The 25066-nt window shown below is 35.7% G+C and overlaps 1 protein-coding gene and 1 long non-coding RNA gene across 6 annotated transcripts; both read left to right on the plus strand.

Annotated features, from left to right (window-relative positions):
* Window positions 1-365: 365 nt before the first annotated feature.
* LOC100814878 (zinc finger protein ZPR1) lies at window positions 366-20550 on the plus strand. Of its 5 annotated transcripts, none has more exons than XM_041013123.1 (16): window positions 367-659; window positions 4070-4114; window positions 5525-5565; window positions 5686-5767; window positions 13539-13583; window positions 13908-13964; window positions 14435-14494; window positions 14581-14708; window positions 16074-16338; window positions 16433-16499; window positions 17045-17115; window positions 17188-17277; window positions 17898-18006; window positions 18607-18698; window positions 19238-19343; window positions 19837-20550. In XM_041013123.1, the coding sequence occupies exons 1-16, from the start codon at window positions 540-542 to the stop codon at window positions 19869-19871; spliced, it is 1413 nt and encodes a 470-aa protein (XP_040869057.1). In that variant the 5' UTR covers window positions 367-539; the 3' UTR covers window positions 19872-20550. The 5 variants fall into 5 exon arrangements, with proteins under 5 accessions (XP_040869059.1, XP_040869057.1, XP_040869058.1 ...); XM_041013124.1 differs by lacking the exon at window positions 19837-20550 and adding an exon at window positions 19451-19686 and having other exon boundaries at window positions 368-659; XM_003556349.5 differs by having other exon boundaries at window positions 369-659; window positions 20165-20550.
* A 2221-nt stretch (window positions 20551-22771) lies between these two features.
* On the plus strand, window positions 22772-23719 carry LOC121174262 (uncharacterized). The gene is made up of 2 exons (XR_005890187.1): window positions 22772-23177; window positions 23260-23719. It is a non-coding gene; the product is annotated as an uncharacterized lncRNA (long non-coding RNA).
* Window positions 23720-25066: the final 1347 nt, after the last annotated feature.

Consider the following 25066-nt stretch of genomic DNA (forward strand, 5'->3'; position numbering starts at 1 on the left):
GATTTCATGTCATAAGCTATTATTAGGAAACAAAATTTGAAAACTAAAGTAAAACAAAAGTTTTAAGTTATAGAGAATTAAAATAATCAAAAAATTTATTAGAAATTTAAAATAAAATTGGGTCATTTAGGAGAGACTTTAAGTATATTTAACCCTTTTTATTTTGTATTTTTTAAAGGCCCATTGTTTTGCTTCTCTTTCACGTGCAGATCACGTGCCCACTCTCTAATTAAGATTAGTCAAGGTCAACGTAAATTCAAGTTTTGAATCCAACAAAATGTGACTTGGGCCGTGGGCCGAACATCGTAACCCGACCCGAACAACTTAACCCGATAGACGTGTACCCTAGTTCCTTCTAGCGTCTTCCCCAAACACAAAACCCGCTAATAACAACATTCAACAAATTTTCTTTTTTTCATCTTTTTTTCTTTTTCCCAGCGGTTCAGGAAACTCTTCTTCGTCACTGTGGTTGAAAATCGAATCCTTTCTCTCTCTCTCTCTTGGCAATAAAGTGAAACGCATCAGAGAAATTCAATTCAATGGATGCAAATCGCGAGCAAATTGTGGACGTTGGGTCGGTGGTGGAAGCCGTTTCTGCTGACGACGGTGACGCTCCTCTCTACAGCCTCGAAAGTCTCTGCATGCGTTGCGGTGAAAACGTAACTTTTCCTCCTTTCTCCCTTTTTTTCCGCTTCTCTTTAATTCACTGTGTCCGTTTCTTCTTCTTTTTCCCGCATTTCCTGCGTTTGTAACTGAGCTTTTCAATACTCCATTTTTTTTTACTTTTTTCTCTCTCTTGCATATTCATTAATTGAGTCGGTGAACGTTATTATGAATCACACTTTTTTTTTTGCATCTTTATGACTCGGTGGTGAACGTTACTATTATGAACTAGGAAGCTTATGCATCACACTTTGTTTTTTCTTCCTCCTTCTTCGTTTAATACGTATTCAATGCACGATTTTTTTACTCTTTTTTTTTCTGCATCTTTATGAGTCGGTGGTGAACGTTACTATTATGAAGTTTATGCATTAAACTTTGTTTTCTTTTTCTTTTTATGCGTTTAATTCATATTCAATATACGATTTTTTTTACTTTTTTTTTCTGCATCTTTATTACTCGGCGGTGAACTTTAAAGCTTATGAATTGCACTTTGCACCATTTTTTTTTACTCTTTTTTTCTTTTTCCCTCTTAGTTCTTTTTATTTGATGTAGAAACGTTTATGAAGTTTAAAATTGAACACTGGGCTTCGACTTTTACTTCCATACGTCAATGCGTTTAATTCGTATTCAATACTCAATTTTTTTTACTCTTTTTTTCTCCTGTAGTTTAAAGGCCTTGTATTTTTCTTCCCTAGTCAATGTGTTAATTTATGAGTCGGTGGGGTTTAATTTTTTCATCAATTCATTTAGCTGTATTAAACACTTTTTGGAACTATCCACCGTTTGAATTTGAGGTAATGTAGTTTGGCGGCATACTATACTGAATTTGGGGTGTTTGAAAGAGTTTTTACCGAAGCTTGTAAAAGTAACTTGTAAGTTTTTTATAGCTTATTTCAATAAGCATTTGGTAGAAATTTATCAGTATAAGCTATTTTTAGTTTATTTTAATAGGTTCAATAATCAAATTTGTGATGAGAACTTAATTAAGCTCTTAATTGAGTTATTTGGCTAAACACTTTCATTGTGTATGAGTTGGGAACTAAGGATACGTTTTGTGTATGTTGAAGGATATGACAAGTTGAATAGGGTAGCACTAAGCCCAATCAACTAAGCCCAAACAACTAAGTAAAAAGCAAAACATTTTGTTTTCTCAATTGTATTGGGTTGGTGCACTGCGAAAGTAGAATAGGTTAGCAGTTGGCATGGGCAAGACTTTTTGTTTTGTCTATTGTATCGGGTTGATGCACTGCACCTGTAGAATAGGTTAGCACTTGGCAGTTAGCACAAGCAATGCTTTTTTGTCTATTGTATGATATAAGTTCTCAACTCTTATGTGATAGGAACTTAATTAAGCTCTTAATTAGATTGTTTGCCTAAACATGTTCATTGTGTATGAGTTGGTAACTAAGGATACGTTGTGCATATGGAAGGATGGGACAAGTAGAATAGGTTAGCACTTAGCACAAGCAATTGAGTTTCAAGCAAAACATTTTGTCTATTTATCAGGTTGGTGCACTGCACTAGTATAGTAGAATAGACTAGCACTTAGCACAAGCAAAATTTTTTTGTTTTGTCTATTGTTTCAGAGTCGATGCAGTGCACACATGGAATAGGTTAGCACAAAAATGTTTATTTTGTCTATTGTAAGTTCAACAAAAGAAGGAGGGTTTCTAACTCAGAGGTGAAAATAGGAGACCATATTATCCCTCAAGTCACACGGTTTAAATATCTTGGGTCTGTAATACAGGATGATAGGGAAATTGAAGGGGATGTGAATCATCGCATTCAAGCAGGATGGATGAAATGGAGAAAAGCTTCGGGGGTGTTATGTGATGCAAAGGTACCGATCAAGCTAAAGGGAAAGTTTTATCGGACTGCGGTAAGACCGGCGATTTTGTACGGAACAGAATGTTGGGCGGTCAAGAGCCAACATGAGAATAAGTAGGTGTAGCGGAGATGAGGATGTTGCGGTGGATGTGTGGTAAGACTCGACAGGATAAAATTAGAAACGAAGCTATTAGAGAGAGGGTTGGAGTAGCGCCTATTGTAGAGAAGATGGTGGAAAATAGACTTAGGTGGTTTGGGCATGTAAAGAGAAGACCAGTAGACTCTGTAGTGAGGAGAGTAGACCAGATGGAGAGAAGACAAACAATTCGAGACAGAGGAAGACCCAAAAAGACTATAAGAGAGGTTATAAAAAAGGATCTCGAACTTAATGATTTAGATAGAAGTATGGTACTTGATAGAACATTATGGCGGAAGTTGATCCATGTAGCCGACCCCACCTAGTGGGATAAGGCGTTGTTGTTGTTGTTGTTGTTGTTGTATCAGGTCTGTGCATTGCACGTGTAGAGTAGGTTAGTATTTAGCACAAGCAAAACCTTTTTTGTCTATTGTATTGTGTCGATGCACCGCTCACTTAGATATGGTTAGCTCTTAGCACAAACAAAACTTTTTGTTTTGTCAATTGTATCAGGTCGATGCACTGCACATGTAGAATTGGTTAGAGTACTTAGTAGAATTTGCTTTTGTTTTGTCTATTTTGTTGTATTGGGTAGATGCATTGCACTTGTTGAATAGGTTAGCACTTAGCACAAGAAAATCCTTTTGTTTTGTCTATTATATCATGTTGACGCACTGCACACAGAATTGGTTAGCTCTTAGTACAAAAAAAAAACTTGTTGTTTTGTAAATTGTATCAGGACAATGCACTGTACTTGTAGAATTGGTTAGAGCACTTAGCACAAACAAAATTTTTTGTTTTGTATATTGTATCGGGTATATGCATTGCACTTGTAGAATAGGTTATCACTTGGCAAAAGCAAAACCCTTTGTTTGTCTATTGTGTCGATGCACTGCACATATAGAATTGGTTAGCTCTTAGCACGAACAATATTTTGTCAATTGTACAAGGTTGATGCACTGTACATGTAGAATTTGTTAGAGCACTTAGCACAAGCAAAACTTCTTTTTTTTGTCTATTGTTATGGGGGTTGATGTACTGCACAAGCAGCTTGGAGGTGGGGCAGGGGTTGGGTTATTCTTCATTGGTGTTAATGGGTGGCCTTGTGCATGGGAGTAGAGTTATATCATATATGTGTCAAGTTCAACTTATTGAAGAAATAATCATTTACTTTTGTTAGTTTACTAAAAGAATATTTAGGAAAAAGGAGCAATTATTTCACGGAACTAATCTATTTCCAAGCAACACTATCACTTGGCTTATTGAGTAATGAATATTTACACTTTTTTTGTGTGTTTCATCTTTTGTGTTGTTCTATCCATGGCCATGTTAAAAATCAATGAAACAAATAATTTTGTGCGGTTCAATTATTTATTACTTGGCTAACAAGTCAAATGCACCTTAAACTTATCATCTGACATCAATTTCTTTCATGTTTGTCAGGGGACTTCAAGATTTTTATTGACTTTAATTCCTAACTTTAGAAAGGTATGCTTTATCTGTCGTTCTATTTCCTCTTGAGATTGACATGTGGTTACTAATTTTCATCAGTAGGTATTGGGATATATCATATATGTATGTTAAATTTCATCTTTATTTCTACCTCTCCTTATGCTTATGTTTCATTCATTCCCTCCCCTTAAGGGTGTGTTTGGTCTAGAGGAGAGAAATAGAAGATAAATTTTTGAATTAAATTAGAGTATAAGAGGTGTGGGTGGGTCCTATGGAATAAAGTACAACATTTCTTTGGTATGTTATTTCTCTCCTTCATACCAAACACAATCTAAGTTATGTGTTAGTACTTAAATTAAAATGGATTAGCACTATTCACAAATTAGATGATGGATCTTATAACAGTGTTTTACTGTAATGTTGCGTTTTGTGAATGACCACACAACCTTTATTTATAATGAGTAAATATGATCAATATTGATTACATAGGGTCAATCTAATATATCTAATCATAATAACAAAATATGTAATCATAACACTCCCCCTCAAGCTTGAGCATATGGTCGAGCTTGTTACAAAATTGGTCTACCCGATGGAAACTAAAGGTGATTCGAGTCATGTGATTGCGATAGATAAACATGGCTTTGCGGCAGCTAACGAAGGCCCACAGTGATGATGAATACAATGTGACGCTCGTCAGAGATGCATCACGTATTGTGTGGGTGAACTTCATGTGCTAGGGCCTTGTGTGAGGCCTTGTGCAGCGGTGTTTTGAGTTGGCTGTGTATGTGGATGATGTGGCAGTCTTTGGTGATGGCGATGGGTACTGTTCACCCATGAAAAAAGCAACAAGATCCATCTCGGATGCCTTGAGGTGGAGGGAGAGAAGATCAATGTGACGCTGGCGGCAATGCGTCATGCATCCCGTGCATGAACTTAACGTGCCAGGACCCTTCATGGGGTTGCATGTGACGTTGTTTGAGTTGGCTGCGCACGTGGAAAGTGTGACAGTCATATGCGATGGGCGACAATGGTCAAAGGTATGCTACAGCGAAAAGTCATTGGAAAAGGAGAAAGGGTGCTGGAAGACGGGCAGCGAGCAGAATGGTCCACCACGGACACTAGGTCCCTGGTGGAGAACCACTTTCGTTCTGTCAAGCATAACGTAGCTCTAATACCATATAACAGTGTTCTATTGTAATATTGTGTTTTGTGTATGACCACGTAACCTTTATTTATAACGAGTAAATATGATCAATATTGATTACATAGGATCACTCTAATGAGTAATAATGACTAAATCACTAATTACTATCTAATCATAATAACAGAATATGTAATCTTAACAGATCTGATCACATATTGTTATTTTTAAGTGCTGTTTCTTATGTCTGCCCATTAGTTTTCTAGAAATATAACCCATTGCCACATTTACCTTTCCTGCAGATTTTGTTGTCAGCTTTTGAATGTCCACACTGTGGTGAGAGGTAAACATCCCTTTAGTCTATGCCCTCCTCTTAAAACTGTGCAATGAACATAAGTGGTCCCTTTGATCTTCCTTGGAAGCTAATATTTTTGTTTTCTAAATTATTGTTTTGATCTGTTAGGAACAATGAAGTACAGTTTGCTGGTGAAATTCAACCACGTGGTTGTTGTTACTCTTTGGAGATCCCATCATGCGAACAAAAGGTTTGTGTTGATTCAAATTTCAACTACCCTCCCAAAAGAAAAAAAGAATTATCGTTATTTATAATATATGAATTAAAACATGGTGTAGTAATGACTTGAATGGAGGTGCTCAAGTGTGGTCCAGGTATTTTTGTTCAAGAACTATGTTAAAAACTTTGTTGGAAAACAGCATTAATTATTAACATCCTAGCCTGCCTTAAATTGAGACCTCATGCACCTTCATTGTGATGTGAGGGGGTGGGTGTAGTCCCAGTTGACCAGAGATAAGGCTTAAGTAGTGCTTATAAAGCTTGGATTCATTGTTGGGGCCACCTACATTGGGACTCTAGGCCGATAGCCCTAGGCGGGAGGGGGGGGGGGGGCGGGGTTGTTGGAATGCTGCATTAATTATGGACACCCTTGACCCACCATAATTTGCGGCCTCATGCACCTTCGTTGTTATTGGTGTGAAGGGGTGGGTATGGTTCCACATTGACTCGACGGCTTAAGTAGTGCCTTATAAAGCTTGGGCAATTCTCTCCTTACAAGCTAGTTTTGTGTGGTTGAGTTAGGCCCTAAGCCCAAATTCTAAGAAAAAGTTAAACAACACAACATTCTTATCAGCAAAAAAAAAAAAAGAACAAGAGTTTCTTTGTCGCACATTTCTGATATACTATTTGGATATTATAACTTGCTTTAAGTATAATTTTTCAATTTAAGTTTGTTTTAATACTGAGTTAGAGGTTATTTTCTTAATTTATGGTATATTTATGCATATGCATATTACATATAAGTATAATTTTTGCATTTTAGGTGAAAAATAGGATCTTACAATCTTAGTTATGATCTTCGAGTTACGAGTTTTCAAGCCCTGCCAGATCCTAGGTAGAATGTCGAGTTGAACATCGTAAAAGACATTTGTCTTAAAGGGGTAATGATGTAAAACGATTTGAAGTAAGATGGCATACAATGATACAAATGTGTGGCAAAACTTAAATCACGTGAAACTTTGTAAGAACTGCAATGCTGAGGCAGAATACAGCTGGATTCTTCAGTCTTCATCCATTCTCAGATGGCCAAAATTTTAAGTAAGAAAGACATGGAATATCTTGGGATAGTAACATGAGAAATGCTAGGAATACACTGTTTTATTAATTGAAATTTATTGAAAATGACAAAAAGTTGTGGGTCCCACATCATATTTAATGTTTCTCTCTCCTGATTTTGTAGTTTTCAATAAATTTTAACCATTCTAAGGTTGTGTTTGGAGGAGTGTGTTAGAGTATGGCACTCCTCTAATAACATTTGTTCAAATTGTAAAAGAACTTTCTAGATTTTTTTTTTAAATCAACAAAAGTAATATTGTATTATGTATGAATCAGTACAAGTTGTACTGTGAAAATTTCACCTGGGTGCCAAATTGAGCAGAAATATGGTGCCCTAATACAAGTTATTCATCATTAATTAAAAAGCATATTTCTGACTGTAAACCTGGCTCACTGTTACAGACACTTATAAAAATATCCTTCCCTAATCCCAAAAAGCCTCCCTCATATTACTGCCAGGTCTGACCTCTGCTGCCATTATCCCTTCCTAACACGTGATGGAGGAAGTGCTATCTCGGGTTTTGTGGTAATGCACCTGAAATATTTGTCCATGATTATGATTCCCACCAAAGCGGTAAAATTTTGTTGCAGCTAAAAAAAATGTGTGCTGCATCCTCTTCTTGATTTGTGCAGAATGGGCAGGTTGGATCATTTATTTCCACATTTCTCCTATGCAGGTTTACTCTAGTTGGCAGTCTATCCTTGATTAGCCTCCACATGAAGAAAGAAACTTTACTAGGGACCTTTACCTTCCATAGCGCATTAAAAGCACCATCCTGATTTTCATCAGTTTGGTCTTTCATCAGCATCTTATATGCACTCCACACTGTATATGCAGCAGATGCATCTTCCCTCCATATCCATTTATCTTGTTGATCTGGATGAATGTTGATACCATCTAATTTTTCCAAGAACTTTGCAGCTATGTCTATCTCACCATCAAACAGTTGTCGTCCCCATTGAAAATCCCATTCCCACCCTTCAGCTGTGAAACTTCCATCTGCTGTATAACATTTTGTTGTTGATAGGACATAGAAAACAGTGTAGGGTACTTCAGCTTAAGTGACACTCTATCCTCCTTCCATCCATCCTCCAAGAATTTAACCTTTTCTCCACATACCACTGACCATCCTTTTTATCGCTTTATCTAACCAGCTGTCGTCTACACCGGAATGAGCTATGCGATTGACATCCTTCCACCATGCTGATTCACTGCTGCCCCTACTTTCCCCCTCACAGTCCACCATTTGCCATATTTTGACATTAGTATCTTAGCCCAGAATTCTCCTTGGTTATGAAATAAGTTCCATCTCCACTTTCCAGAAGTGCATAATTAAACTTTCTTATGTCCTTGAGTCCCATATCCCCTTTCTCTTTTGGTAGGCACACTAGTGCTTCATGTCACCACCCCACAAAAACCGCCTTTGAATCCACACCAGCTTGTCTAGGACCTTTTGGGTACTTGAAAAAAGAGAAGAAATATATAGGGATAGAATTTAAAACAGATGTTATGAGAGTGACCCTTCCCTGAATGAAAGTAGCTTTTGTTTTCATTTCGCGAACTTTTTCTCACATTTCTTGACAATAGGATCCCAGACGTCACTACAACTTGGGTTTACCCCAATTGGGATACCCAGGTACAAAAAAGGTATGGCTAATAGGCTGCAGTTTAAGTACCTAGCAGCCTCCTTCCACCTCACTGAAGTCCCAATTGCTCCAAAATTACTCTTTGAAAAATTAATTTTGAGGCCTGAGACAAGTTCAAAGCTTCTCAAGATTGTCTTGATCGCTTTGACATTTTCCATGGATGTTGTCCCAAAGAAAATTGTATCATTCGTGTACTGTAAGTTACTAACTTCTACCTCATTTCTTCCCACTGGATAGCCTTGAAACACATTTTTCTCCGTTGCTTCTCTCATTAATCCATTGAGTCCCTCGACGACAACATTGAATAAAAGGGGAGCTAGTGGGTCCCCTTGTCTTAGGTCTTTTTGTGGAATAAACTCCGCCGAGGGGCTACCATTCACCAATACAGAGACAAAAGCGGATTTTAGGCAGCCCTCAATCCATGATATCTGTCTTTTGCAGAATCCCATCCTCCTTAACATGTACAACAAGAAATCCCATGATACTGAATCGTATGCCTTTTCATAATCTACTTTAAACACCAAGCAAGGCTTTTTTACTTCTCTTTGCTTCATGGATTACTTCGTTTGCAATGAGAATGCTGTGTAACATATGTTTGCCCTCGATGAATGCTATTTGTCTCTCATCTATCAACATTGACAACACCTTCTTCATCCTTCTCGCTAGTACCTTTGCAACTATTTTATATATGCTACCTATTAAAGAAATAGGCCTATATTCATTTAGGTTTTGCGGATCGCTGACCTTAGGAATGAGGCATTACACCCTTTCGGGAATTTTTCGTGGACAAAAAATTCATCCATGAATCGGAGCACATCCGACTTTATAAATTCCCAAAACTCCTTAACAAATTCAAAATTCACTCCATCCGGTCCAGGGGTCTCGTCGCTCCCGCATTCCCACACAACAACCTTTATTTCTGTTTCATTGATTGGCTCCGACATTTTGGATTTCTGCTGTTGTCCAATAGCTTTAAATCTGACCCCATCTAGTTTGGGCCTCACCCAATCTTCCTCCTGAAATCTGTTCTCGATATACAAACATATTTCCTCCTTCACCCTTTTGGGTTCATCAATCCAAAGTCCATTGACAAACACACCTCTCAAAGTGTTGAATCTTCGATTTGAATTTACCAACATGTGGAAAAACTTGGAGTCACAATCCCCTTCTTTGATCCATTTTGCCCTTGCCTTCTGCCTTAATAGTGACTAATGAGATAGAGCTGATGCCCACAACTCCTCCTACAGCTTTTTTCGAGTCAGCACTTCATTTTCAGATAGCTGTCTTTCGTCTCCTTCAGTTTCAAGCTTGTTTAAATCCTTCTCGATGCTTACAATCTTTTGATGTGAGTCTCCAAATTGTTCCTCATTCCATACTTTCACCCTTGCCTTAACTCCTTTTATTTTTTTAAGCACAAATACATGATTATCTGTCCAAGATTGTTGAACCACCCTTCGGAATGATTTGTCATGGAACCAACAATTCAAAATCCGGAAAGGTCGCGGTCCTTAATCAATATTTTCAGATTTCAGTAGGATTGGGCAAAGATCAGAGAAGTTTCTTTCCAATATGAACTGTGTAGTTCCTTGCCATTTGCAAACCATTCTACCAAGACGAGGATTCTATCCAGTCTGCTCTTTGCTGTCCCATTTGACTTGTACCATGTAAATTTTCTCCCCACACAAGGTACAATCCACCTGAAGATCACTGATCCATTCGTTGAATTCCTCCACATTTCTTTCATTTTCGCCTCTTTGACTCAGTCCTACTCTCTCAGCTGGGCTTCTGATACTATTAAAATCTCTAAGTATGCACCACATCATTCCTGGGCTTAATTCTCTCAATTGTCTTATATGCGCCCACAAATTTCTCTTCTAAGCCTTGTCGCATGGCGAGTATATGTTGACTATAAACATCTTCTGCCCATCAGGAACCCATATGCCTTCTAAGTGAATAAATCTTTGTCCAGTTATCTACTTTCCAATTTGAATGATTTTTCATCCCATAAGTAGAGTAAGCCCCCTGCTCTATTACATGATGGTTGCATCTCCCACCTTACCTTTGCACACAGTGCCTGACGAGTGAGTTTATCTATTTGTTCCTTCTTAGTCTCCTGTAGACACTACATATTAACTCTCTCCTTTTTGTTACCATTTTAATTGCTGCCCACTTTACCCCCCTCCCCAACCCTCTTACATTGTAAGTGATGATGTTCATAATCCAGCCCCATTGTTTCCCAACTTGGCAGCCACCTTCCTATCCCTTTCCTCCATATAGTAACTAGCTTGTTGACCACTGGTACATCTCCCCTTCCACATGTAACTTGCAGATTCTGCGCTATGGTCCATTGTGTTGTTGCTTCTTTTATTTGATCATAAATTTCTTGGCTGTAATTTTGTATTGATGACTGTGTTTCTTGTTGCTTATTTTCCATTTCATCCCTATCTGCCACTTTCATCTGACTGTGATGCTTGACTAAAGAGAGGCTGTCACCCTTGTTGTGAGTGTTGTTGGCTTCCATGTATGCACATGTGATTGATTTTTTTGAGAGCCCAAGTTTGGACCCATCTGTTAGGCCTCGGTCCTCTTGTTGTTTGCACCTTCTGGTTCTTGAGTGCACCTTCTTCAACTGTGATATTCCATTTTGTTCGCAGTTTATGTTTTCTTCTGCCCCTTCAATTTTCCATCAAGGTTGTTTTTTGGAAGGCCCATTAAGGGCCCATTTCCCTCTGATTTTTGTGCACCTTCCCGTGACTCTGGAGCACCTGATTCAAATTTTTCTGGCAGCAGTGGGCCCCCCTCATGCCCATTGTCTTTTCTGCACTTTATCCCTTGCAGCTTAACGTTCTCTTTCCTTTCTCCTCCACTTGTCTTTTCTCTACCAACCCTTTACTGCTATTATCCTCGGGTTCTTCTTGGTGGAAAAGGGTATGCTTTGCTTCACCTAATATCCTTTCAGTCTCTTTTTGATGAATAACATTGTTATTTTCTGCAACTAGTATCCGTTCTGCCTCTTTTTGTTCATTTTTGGCCTCCTTGTCGTAAGTTTGGTCAGCTTCCTTCTGTCTAATGGTACGTCAGCTTCCTTCTGTCTAATGGTACACTGTGATGTGACAATTTTCTGTGCTCGCGGCGGTATCCTCCAATTGGTCTTGTGGATCATGCAGATCCTGTTGTTCTTTGGTCTGTTGCCCATTCGACACCTCTGGGCACTGGTTGCTGCCGCATGATATCAGAAATATCTTCTTCGACAGCTTCTCCATTTTCGATAGACTCTCGTCTGAGGTTATTTTCTCCGATATTTGCACCTATTTTGATTATAGCAAGTTTCCTCAACCATGTACACTGAGTATTCTACCCCATTGATCCATGCGGATATGTTATGTTGAATTTGCAGTTGTCGTGGTGTCTCGACTAGGACCTGCGCCCTATCCAACCTCTGTAATCCTTCCACTTCATCATCACCTCCACCACTTCTCCTACCACAGATACGATCTGTTTAATGTGTTCCAAATCCCACGCATGTAAAGGTATTCCCCAGCGCAACAACCAGTCCAGGCGATACCCCGTTCTGATTTGAGGGTTTCATTTTTCCTGCGAGTAAAATACTGACAAAGCTTGTTCATTTGCTACCGTAATCATTTGTTTGGCTCTGTCCTCTGTGAGTCCCAGAGGAAGTATCATGCCATCTCCTATATATTTTGGCGTGATGTCTTTGCCCCCATATCACATGAAATCGTCTTCCACTCTATTGAACATCGCAAGATTCTTCGGTCTTCCCACCCATGTGTTGCTTAGCCATGTCTTCTCTTCCACAGGTATGTTCAATGGTACTGATGAACAAGAGATTGTTCCTCCTGTTGAGCTCAGGTTTGGGGTATTTCTTCCTCGTCCCGTTTTTCTGCTTTCGGTCATCAGCATTGTCGCATACGAGGTTATCTCTTTCATTTTGTTGAAACTTTTGTCTCACTGCACCTTCAACGCTACTTTTGCCTTTGTCGTCCTCGTTCACCTTACCAGAAGTTCTCTCCGCCCTTTGCATGTCGTTCCAGTTGGCATCTCCCTGTTTTGTCCTCATCCTTCATGCTTTGCTATATTTACGTGCATTTTCAATCCCCCTACTACCAGGTTATCTAGTTTTCTTTCAAGCCAGCTGACATCTTTGACCCCTCTGTATCTTACAAAGCAGTATCTCTCCCCCCTTCTGTTGTGGTTTCTTGCGATAAAGACTTCTCGCACGTCCCCCCATTTTTTAAATTCATGCCACTGCTCTGTTTCATTCATCTCGTGAGGAAATCTGGTGAAATAGAAGGAATGAACATCAGCTGCATCCCTCCAGTTCGTTCATCTCTTTTCAGTCTTTTGACCATACCCATTTTTGACGTGGTTACAACGGGATCCTACTCTCACCCACTCTCTATTTCTCTCTCACACCCCCCCCCCCCCCCCCGTCGGTTTCTCTCTCATCTCTAATTGAATGTTTTAGCATCTTAGGTTGTCATTGTTGTTTGCAATTGAAAACGCACTGCAACTGACATGGTTGGTTTTTTGTGTGCATTTTACTGAATCAAGTATGATAAGCATCTCAGTGGTGGAAACTGGAAAGAATGTTGCTATCCTATTTCACTTTTTTCTCCCCCTTTTTCTTTCCATGCAAGGAAATAGTCAAACTGGGATTATAAATGGCTAGAAGGCTTTTTCAGAAACAAATAATATATGCATGTTTGTCATACAAAATAGGGAAAGAAATAAAGTTAATTGCCCATGGTGAAACATTAATGAATACCATGGCCAAACTTAGAAAAGTCTGGAAACTAAATTTAACAAACTATTTTGACATTGGTGTTATTACATGAAACAGAACCTCCAGGAAATAGCCTTATTGAATATCAGTCTAATTCCTGTATCGTCAATGTATGCTTTTTTGGGATTCTCCTATTCCAGTTATTTGTTATTTTGATTTGCAAGCATGTTTTTTTGTTAACTATTCTGATAATTTGTTTATAAGAGTGTCTTGTTGATCAGTTTTATGAATGCAGATGCTAAATCGACAAGTGGTAAAAGCTGAATCTGCTACCATTAAGGTACTCAAATTTGTTTTGTTTATTTTTTTCTCTACATTTATTTTAACTCGTTTACTCTTTTTCCTATTTTGACAGCCATGTAAGGGTAACGAAAACCCTTTAGTTCATTGACACCCTGGTTCTTGTCTCTTTTAAGTCAAGGGCTAAGCTAGATAGATAGATAGATGGTTTGCATTGTTTTTTTTTTTTAATGAATGAAGCACTTTAAGAGTCATCTCTATTGATTCTAAAATTGAGTGACTATTGTGGTTCTATTAATGAAAATTTTAAGTGTAATGTGTAATAAATTCAAAAGGCACCTTGCTTATATGTATGATTTTGCAGATACCAGAACTGGATTTTGAGATTCCACCAGAAGCTCAACGTGGTAGTCTGTCAACGGTACTTCTGATACATATTTCAATTTACTTTGTTCTTTTCTCATTCCTAGCATTGACAGGTTTTGCTTGGTCAATTTTATTTTTTTCCCGGGTAGGGCAGGGGTTTACCTGTTTTTGCATTTGTCAGTGCAAATCTCTTCTAGACACTGCATTTGTTTTTGTCACACACAGCAGACTATTTAAAATCTGGTGAATAAACACACCAATGTGTCCTTTTTTTTATTTGATCAAAACGTTTGTTTAAAAATAAGATTGTTATGTTTCTAGTCTATTAGTTTTTGTTTGTATGATTTTGGCACTTTCTGTATGCACCCGTTATTTAGTAGCAAGGATGATGCCCATACATGTATACTAGAAATGTAAGTTGTGGGTGTCGGAGCTCTAACAGTATTTTATGAAAATTCATGAACATTGAACAGTTAAACATTTGTAGTCAAATGATTCAACAATATCATTTTTGTGTTATTATAGGTGGAAGGGATACTTATGAGAGCAGCTGATGAACTTCAGGCTCTTCAAGAGGAACGCAAAGTACTATTTGTTTCTGCTTTATATTGTTATTTGATATATAAGTTTCTCTTTTAATAATTTTTAATGTTATGCTTTTTACCTTCTAGAAAGTTGCTCCAGAGACAGCTGAGGCAATTGATCAGTTCCTGGTGAAACTGCGAGCCTGTGCAAAAGGAGAATCAGCCTTCACATTTATTCTTGATGATCCTGCTGGAAACAGCTTCATTGAAAACCCGTAAGAGATCATACCTCTTTTTTCTTTTTATAATAAATAATAAGAGTAGTTTTATTAGAGAAGAGATTATAAAAATAGAGGGTAAGATATCCTCATATAAGTAAATGACAAAAAAAAAGAAAATTTTCATCTTGGTAGAGCTCACTGACTGATTTGCTTACAAGTTGACAATTTTCGGGATGAAATAGTGTTTATTTCACAAGTGTGGGTTGAAATATGTGTAAAAATAAAACTTAACAGTTTGTTAAATGTAAAGAAGTTGAGGGTTTTAATTTTGTACGGGCCACCCAAGAGACCAAAATCTGAGGCTCTACTAACAGCACTCGGGGGGACTCCATCTAATAGGCTGCCTTTTCCTTTCTCAAGTTTTATTACATCACATCATATTGTTGGATCCCCTGCATGCACTAGTGTCCCCATCTAACAAATAGCCTTTTTCTCCCTGAGTACGTAACCAGGTGAAAGATGCTACTGTAAGATTCTATCATGGATCCCCCACCCCCAATATAAGTGGTAAAAATAATTCGTGGTTAGTAACAAATCTGTTTCAAATGGTCAAATTCTCAATCTCATACATTTTAATCTCAGCTTCTCATAACAATTTTATTTAATGTATTCAAAATAATTGCTTTTTTCATAGTTCATAGATATAATCATGCCATTAAATAACTAGAAAAAAAAGCAGGAATCTGAGTGATTAAATAAAATATAAAATCCATATTTCTCCATGCATAAGATATTAAATGGTGATAATGTAACAAAATAAATTAAAGTAATAATCATAAAAATAATAAAAGCATGCCATCGTGATCAATATTCACTTATAACTAGTAAGATCCAACTAAAATTACTTCCAAGGAGAGCAGGCGATGTAGGCCCTGCCATTTTAGGCTTGCAAAATTTATCCCAATTAACAAGATAATTTCTCTTGGTAACCCCCATTTCTGACTAAAGAAAGAGTCTCTTAATTTTCTCCATTCTGTCTGTAACTTAACAAGAGAATGAAGAGACATGTGATTGAAGTGATGCTGTACAAATGAGATTTGATTTGGAGTAATGTACCCTTCTAGAAGAGAATAAAAGCCAGTTTCATATTGCATCATACATACTATCATAGAAAGAATAGGGAACTTGATTATTTTGAAATATGTTCTTTTAAGTGTATTTTGGTGGCTTAATGGATTTTTGTATTGAATTGATGCAAAACAAATCATTCTATAATATTTCTTATAACTTATTTTAAATCAGTCAAGACAAACCTGTATTTGTTCGCAAGGCAATCTTACCTGCATTTGGTGCTTACTAACATTAGTCACACCTTTTAGCTGCTGCTATTTTAATTAAATGGAAGACACATGTGAACAGGTTTGCACCATCATCTGATCCATCATTGACTATCAAGTTTTATGAGAGAACTCCTGAGCAGCAAGCATCATTGGGATACCTTGTTGGTTCCACTCACATTGAAGGAACTCATGATCAAGCACCAGAAAGGGGAGAAGTGACTGCTGATCAAGTGAGGAGAGAACCTCATGGGTCAATAGGGGCAACAGCTGGTCATCGAGCCATTGCACAGAGTAACAGTTCAGAAATTGCTGAAGCCTTATTTCGATATACTGCACCAGAAGAGGTATGCATTGCTGAATTGTATAGTGCTTGTACTGAGCTTTGGCCTTTTTTGTTGTTTGTTCATTCAGTGTCACATTGCTGCTTGTTCTTGACAGGTGATGACATTCCCAACTTCTTGTGGTGCTTGTGCCGCTAGGTGTGAGACTCGAATGTTTGTCACCAGTATCCTTTTATCATTTTTCATACTGCTATTGGGATATTGTTTGACTGTTTTACATTAATTTAGAAGGAGTCTGTCATTTTTGCATCAATGACAATTATAATTAAAACTGAAATCTGACATCATATAAACTATAGGGGCTGGTTTTTCTTTGTTTTAACTTCTTTTTTGATTCCATCTTTGGTGTGCAGAAAATATTTTTTTGATAACCATGTGTTCAATTAAAAATCCTGAAAATAATCTTTGGTTTCAAATTTCATGAACTTGGCTATAGATTCAAGTTTACTCAACACCAATGTTGGATGTTTAGATTAAAATGAAACACTTGTCTACAGGGTTGACTTGTATTCTGGTTGTTGATAGCCTAATAGGGTAAAGACTGTAGATAATATTCATTTGCTTGCTTGATAACAGCGCCATGCTCTTCTTAACTATGCCATGTGCCTATTCTATATTCTGTATTCTATATTCTATATTATTGGCAGTCCGCCTGAGCCACATGTTTTGTTAGTTCTTCTACACTTTTGTTGATCTTAACAATGACCAGATATTCCTTACTTCCAAGAAGTAATTGTTATGGCATCCACATGTGATTCCTGTGGTTACCGCAACTCTGAGGTATATGCTGATTTCTTGAGTGTAGTTCTCTATTTTGAGGGCTGGAATAAAATATTTCTCTTCACCTTGCAGTTGAAACCTGGTGGTCGAATTCCTGAAAAAGGGAAAAAAATTACTCTTAATGTGAAGAATGTTAATGACCTGAGCCGTGATGTAATAAAGGTCTGTAATTTTATCCTGGATCTTAACTAATTTCAACCCAGCAGTTTGTTAATTTGTGTATGGTTAGTGATGAATGATGGATCTTGTAGTTTATCCTTGCATTTTGTGAGCATGTCATTTTTCTTATTTCTAATGTGTAATTACTACAAATTGGGATTCATAAAGAAATCTCATAAGAATTGGACTCTGGTTATTGACGTTATAGCCTTCAAATGTAGGACAAATGTAAAGCTTCCGGAAGTTTGAAGGAACTGAGGAAAAAAACTAATCATGTGAACTCTTTCAGTGCCACTTTAAATTTTGGCTTTATTCTTCAATTTATTTTGCCATCACACTTGAAACTATAGCATTTGAAAGAATGAAATTCACATTTTGGGGTTATCAGAAGCCTGAAATTGATGGTTTCATCAAGGGATATCCTAGAAATATTACATCAACATGTTCTGTTTTCAATGATATATTAAAAGTTGTAATGATACACATCTTGCCTTCTAATAAAGATAACCTGTGAAAAATGTCATGATGATACCCATATAGGCCTGACCATTTGAATGTTTTCTGCAATCTGAGACGTAGATATGCATTTCATATCAATTGACTGAGTAGTTTGGTTTGATTAGTCTGATACTGCAAGTGTAAAAGTTCCTGAACTTGACTTGGAGCTGGCAAGCGGAACCCTTGGAGGAATTGTTACAACTGTTGAAGGTTTAATTACAAAAATTAGTGAAAGTAAGTATGCGTTCTCTCTCACACACAAAAACTATAATCTAGGAAACATCCTACTGAGACAGGATAATTAGGAGTGATCTTTGTGAAAAGAAAAGGACATAGTAGTAGCTGTACACTTTGTTGAGCGTCATTTGAACGAAATGATGAAGACATTTTTCTTTTTAATAGATCTTTCAAATTTCAACCAATTGAACATCATTATTTGTTTCTTTCACTCCAAATAATCTACCTCAAATATGTTTGAAAAGCCTTCTAAATGCAAAATTTGTATCCATTTTGGAAATATGGATTTTAAACTGTTCTCCTTTCATCATGTTTATGTTGTTCCTGTAGTGATTTTTTTTAATACAATCTATTTATTTTTGCTAGAATGTAGCAATGTTGTTAAATAACCATTGTAGTACCACATAACGCTATAACATGGCCTCTTTTTAGGCCTCTGCCATAAGCAATTTCTGAAGGGAGCCCCGCTATGGCAGCACAATGGCATGTTTATATGGTGAAATTTTGGCCTTCTGCCATATTTTGCCATCCGCCATAGCCCATAGATAACAGAATGTAGAATATAATTTGATAATTTGATGTGATTTGCTTGTACAGGCCTTGAGAGGGTCCATGGCTTTACTTTTGGAGATAGTCTCGATGAACAGAGAAAAAACAAGTGGATAGATTTTAAAGCAAGGCTAAACAAGGTAGCAAATGACTATTTACCTGAGTTGGATTGAATTTCTCTCATATCTGTTCATTTTATAGTTCTATTGATTAGATTACCATCAGATTTGTAATTTATGCTTTACACAATGTTTTGCTGCTGACTGGGGAAAGAGGGAAGAGGAGCAATAGATAATTACAGGCATTGTAAATTCATTTGTATTTCTGAATTATTTTCTTATATTTTATCCCGTTTGTGTACCTGTTTCTATCCCAGTTTGATGAATTTTATCTATAAAAAGAAAAAGGAACAAATAACAAAAAGAAAAGAGTCAATGGATTTTTAACCAACTACATTCTTAAGGGTCACTTTCTGGGCTACAACGACTTGTGGTTATATTCCATGCTACTTTTGGGCTACATCGCTTGTTGGATGTTTCTCTAACATCAGTCATTAATAAACTGAAGCTCTCAGACCTTCCTGTCTTTGAATTTGAAGGCTTTGATTTGAATTTGCCTATTTAAAACCTATAACTTCTTAAACCCAATTTTTTTGTCTGCACCCTTTCATTTTGTGCAGCTTCTTAGCTTGGAAGAAGCTTGGACTCTAATTCTCGATGATGCATTAGCCAATTCTTTTGTAGCTCCTGCAACTGATGATCTGAAAGAGGACAATCAATTATCATGTAAGTTTTCCAACTTAGATATAAAGCTATACTTTGTGCAGATAAAGTTTATATTTTCTTAGTGCGAAATTGAAATTCTGAATCTGTTTTGTCCCCCTTTTGCTCAGGAACCTCAGTGACTTTATTTCATTATATTCCATTTCCATCAATATACTAATTCCATTCATTACCATGAGAGATTCTAGTCTCTCTTCATATACCATATGAAAAGTTGAAAAATCATGTTGTAATAATCCAGAAATTGTAATAGAAATTAAAAAAAGAGGTTTGTGATGATTTTTCAATGTAAAAATTGGATAATCTAGTATCAGTACGGTTAAAGATAATGCATTCTGCACCATCAGTTCAAGCTATTGAGATGATAATTTTTTGTTTTCTAAGTGTACTGAAATTAAAAACTAGATTATTTTCTTGCCTTTGGTTTTATTTTGTTGTGCAGTTTGCTTATATAGTGATGTTTTAACTTTTAACTTTCTATACTTGATCATATCAGGTCATTCCTTGGGTACTCTTTCTTTATCGGTATAAAATATTTTTTTCTTCCTTAAGATATCTGATTCAATTCAACCATTGGAGTTGCTTGGTAATCCAGTATACTGCAATGTGAAGTCAACAAAAAAACAAATAGGAAGTTTATTGGCGCGATATTTCCCTTGTTAGGGGCATGTGTTTCAACCTTTTGTGTTACAGTGCTGAGTAACCTGCATAAGTTGAATCATGTGATGAATGGGTTTAATGCAATTCAGATTGTTTAGAATTGTTGGCATGTTATCTACACTTAGCTGCATAGTTTTTCGTGTAAATATATTCATGTCTTACAGTTGAGGAATACGAGAGGTCATGGGAACAAAATGAAGAATTAGGTCTGAATGATATAGACACCTCTTCTGCCGATGCTGCTTATGAATCAACAAATACTACTAAAACTTAGTGAAAATTGTGTAATTATTTCTTCTCACACCCCCAACCAAAACAAATGGAGGGAAGAAGCAGTCAGGAAAGGAAGAATTTTTGTGCCAATTTGATAGCAATGAGACAGGAAGGATGGAGAAGTCAATTGTCTTAAGCGTCATGTAATGGCTGATTGATTTATTAATTTGTAAGCAAGTTCATCAACTAGTATCATCCTTCTGAAATAGTTCTGTCGTGAAAGATGTAATCTCCTCTGAACTGGCAAGTTAATTGCTTATTTCTGCTTTTGTAGTCATCTGAGATTGTTTATTTTTAAAAAAATTCTTCTTCCCCCCTCCCCCCTTTTTTTTATTGGAGGGGCGATGATTACCGAAGGTTGGCACAGTTGAAATATACATATTTTTGAATATGTTGATTAACGATTTAGTCTCTGGAAAAATTTTCACCAGTAGAGGTAAAATCTGCATGGCTGTTCTTTAATGTTTCGAAGTTTTGCCTATAGTGAGTTGGAGAATACCCTTGTGCGTATTGTCTCCAGATCACATTTGCAATGTGTTTGATGAAATAAAAAATAATAGATAATTCAATAATAAACTTTGAAATTACAGATAATGAATATTTTTGAATTTAAAACATAAATTAGCCTTTGTAGAGATGGTTGAGTGGTTGTTAGTCCGGTCTTGAGAACCGGTATAGTTCGAAACAAAGAACCGTCGAGGGTTCAGCTAATAGATTTGTTTATTTTAGTTTCTATCAAATCTATTTTTTGGTAAGACTATTGGCAGGCTAATAGATAGTGATCAATATTTTGTTTTTGTTAAATACAAAATATTTATTATTAGAAACAATGAATAATTTTTGTCAAGGATTACAAGTGCAGGTGAGTATTTTTTTCTTAATGTGATTTATTATCCAAAATTAGAATTCAAACCTAGATTACTTAAAGAATTATGTCACTATTATTTGTACTATTTTTTTTTCTTAGATTAGAGATCATAGATATCTTTTAACTCATTGGATTAGAAATTAAATTTACTTGCAGCGTGTGTTTATTGTTGATTCAAGAAAATTTTGTAAATGATGAGAATTGAGAAAATTGATTATTCTAACCTGTGAATTTAGTAGTAGTGATTAGTAGCGATGATTAATAGTTCTGTTCCTCAAAAAAAGTTTTGTTAAAGTTTTGTTAACACTAATCTTATTGATTTTAAATAATTAAAGTGAATATATTTTGTTGAAAAAGTAAGGATAGGTATAGGTTGGGTTGGTTTGGATTTAGCATATGCTTTGGTTTAAATTTGTTGTTATTAAATGATTTATGTCAGATTGTTTAATTAAAATGAATTTATAATTTCTTATGCGAAGGAAAAGCTTTTGTCTGCTGCAGAGGCGAAGACATAAGACCACAAGGAGGTGAAAGTCACCACGTAAGATGTGACTTAATGTACTTATGGCTAAATACTTTATTTTATTTTATTTTGAAGAAACTAGATGGATAAATTTTATTGGATGTTACTATAAAATAATTTACACTGTTAGTACATACCCATTAATCTCAATGTTAATTGTCATTTACTTTATTATAATTTTGAGAGAAAAAAAAAATCAGTTCATAATTTGCACCTCTTATGGCAAGTGTTGTTAGGTGCATCCAATATTTTAAGTGAATAAATAAAAATAAATAAATGGACGAAATATCTTTCATTTAAAATTTAAAAAGGCTCCTCTTCCTGGTTGGACATTACCACCTCTTTCGTACGTACTGTACCGTTCTGCTATCCGCTCACACTGTGCTTTCTTCTTCTTTGTTTTGTGGTTGTTTTCACCATGTTGTTGCTGTTGAGTGCTTCCATTGTTGGCATTGAGGACGTCTTCATTGATCTTCGCCGTTTTCACCGTCGAGGTAAGCTTGCTGCTCTCCATTAATGGCTGCTGTTGGTGTTTCGTCTGGTCTGATTTTATACGGATCGTATGATCTGTATGCGTTATATGATCCGTGTAACACATACGGATCAGCTAATCCGTATGAGGCATACAGATCATCTGATCCTTTTGCCTCATATAATTCGTATGTTATTTTTTAATTAATTAAAAAAAATGAAATTATTTTGTTTTTATTTTTAAATATGCTTTTTTTTATGAAATATAAATATATTTTTTTTTGGTTGTAAATAGTTATTGTTATTTTTTTAAATAATAAATAGTTTATTGTGAATTGTGTTAAAATAGTTATTTTATTTGTTAGTTTTGTTTTAGAAATAGGTAATTTTTGTGTTTTAAATAAAAATAGTTTATATTGAATTATGTTATGAAATAGTTATTAACTTTAATGGTAAATATATTAATTTTGTATTTGTTTATAAATATTTTATTTGTATGAAATATAAATATACTTTTATTATTTGTTTGCAAATAGTTATTGTTTATTAGAAATAAATAAATACTTTATTTTTATTATGTTTTTAAATAGTTATTTATTTTAATTCTAAATATAATGAATTTGTTTTTCTTTTAACTATAAAATATTTTTTTTATTTAGGAATGATTGTATTGTAATTGATTTAAGTATTGTTTGAATTTTGACCAAAAATTGTATGTATGAGGAAATTTGCAGATTATGGTTAGAAATAGAGGTTTAAGGTGTGCCTTAGACAGAGTTATAGGAAGAGCCCTGAGGAGAGGGGATAATCTTGATTCAGATGATGTTTTCCAGCGGCAAATGCCCACAATATCCGCACATAGGCAAGGGAAGTTGTCGTTGTTGCTGAGGATGCTCCTCACATGGATGATGCAGCTTAAGAGCTATTCCAACATGCTAAAGAAGCTGTTGATGATGCTGAGGGTTTTTCAGGCAGACCTCGTGACACATCAGTACTGACTGCCTATGCTGATCATGTTGCAGTCATTATTTGAAATGGAGAGGTATTTATAGTTTTTAATAAATATTATTTCAACAAGTATTTGTTATCATTGTTAAAATTGTTAAAATTATTTAATTTTTTAGGAACGCCCTCAATTGAAGTTATCCTCCCATGGAAGGAAGGTTCAAAAATTTTGGAGGTCTACTTCTGAGATTGAAGGGATGATTGCAGCCACAAGATTAAGTTCTTTGATCGTATGTTCATTGGATATTGGCGATTGGGGATTTATATCCGCTTTTGTCAAAGGGTGACAGAAGGAAACGAGCAGTTTCCATCGTCCAGTATGAGAGGTCACCATCACGCTTGATGATGTGGCCTTTTTGCTCCATCTGCCCATCATAGGAGCATTCCACAGCTTCGCCACAAATTCAATTTCATAAGTGACTGATCGAGCCCACCGCAAAACATCATCTTGAGTAGCAAACATCTATAGTGTAAGCCACACAATTTTACTCTTCAAAGGGACATTCCTTTTATTAAATCACATTATTACCTGAGAAGTATTGAACACCTCAGAACAATCAACATATTTTTTTTCATTCACACCAGCTTCGTGTTCATTTTCATCATTCATATCAACTTCTTTAGACATTTATATTGTTATACATCCATTGATATTCGTCCATCTTAACAACAGATTCAAAAATTTTCACATCACAAACAAACAACACCTAACCGTACCATACATATATTATCACACAAAACTTTGTAATTTTTTACTAAATACCATTTTATAAACACTAAAATTCATAACCATATATATTAAAAACCAATAACCCCATATAAATAATAGCATACAAATTATTTCAAACACACATATAAACAAATAATTTTTATTTAAAAAATTAAATACTAACATTTATAATTTAAACGAATTAAAATTTTTAACAAGTTTTAAAAATTTAAAAATCCAAACCATACAGATCACTTAATCCGTATAAACCATATAGATTAAGTGATTCATAAGTTCAAATTTAACTTACGAATTAGATAATCCGTATAAAATATACGGATTATGTAATCCGTAAGTTAAATTAAAACCTAAGGATCACTTAATCCATATGGAACGAAAACCAAAACTACAACTGACGTACTTCCGACGACGTCGCAATCGAACCAACCATCGCAACAATCACCACCGACCCGTAACACTTTCACCTCAACCGAAGCGGCACCTCTCTTAACGGGAAAAACCAACACCAAAGGAGAAACCAAAGAAGAAAGCGAAGCACACGAAATGTAAGTGGCAGAAACAGTAAACGAAACTTAATAAATGAAGAAGATGCAGGGGTATTTGTGGAATTATAAAAAAATTCTAGGTGCACAAACAATAATGCTGGTGCACCTAGCAAGACCCCTCAATGGCTTGCACTTCTATTAACAAAATAGATTGCAATCCAAATAATGAATAGTCAATAGCTATTTCCATCTGGTGCTGCTTTTGGTACAGGGGCCCGTTTTTATGCTTTGATGGGCTTGTTGTGTGGTAGAGAACTAAAATTTGTAGGATTATATTTATAGAATAATTAAATACAAAATAGGGTAAATATTCACGCAAATCTTCCTAAGGCGGGACCACGAGAGACTGAAAGATGGCATGAACTGACCCAGCCAGAAAATGAAAATGGGGAAGATGTCCCCACCTTGTCCAATTTGTTCAATATTACTTTAGTCTCAAATATTAAAAAACAATGCTTGACCTTAAACATAAAAAAGTTAATTACTTTATCTTATTTAATATTATTATCTCTAAATTATCTTTTATTTAATTGAGACTTTAGTTTTAATGAATTTTTGTTCTTGATATCAAATTTCAATAAAAAAAATAAATTAAGAAAAATAATACAATTTTTAATTAAAGATAGAATAATTAAATATAATTAATTACTT

The sequence above is a fragment of the Glycine max genome, chromosome 20, assembly GCF_000004515.6.
Source record: "Glycine max cultivar Williams 82 chromosome 20, Glycine_max_v4.0, whole genome shotgun sequence".
NCBI lineage: Eukaryota > Viridiplantae > Streptophyta > Magnoliopsida > Fabales > Fabaceae > Glycine > Glycine max.

Bases quoted from the DNA above. Each gene is read 5' to 3' on its own strand.
- LOC100814878 (XM_003556349.5), top strand. From the start codon at position 540: ATGGATGCAAATCGCGAGCAAATTGTGGACGTTGGGTCGGTGGTGGAA. The intron at 16,500-17,044 runs GTATCCTTTTAT...AACAATGACCAG, and splicing joins GACTCGAATGTTTGTCACCA to ATATTCCTTACTTCCAAGAA. The intron at 18,007-18,606 runs GTAAGTATGCGT...TTGCTTGTACAG, and splicing joins AATTACAAAAATTAGTGAAA to GCCTTGAGAGGGTCCATGGC.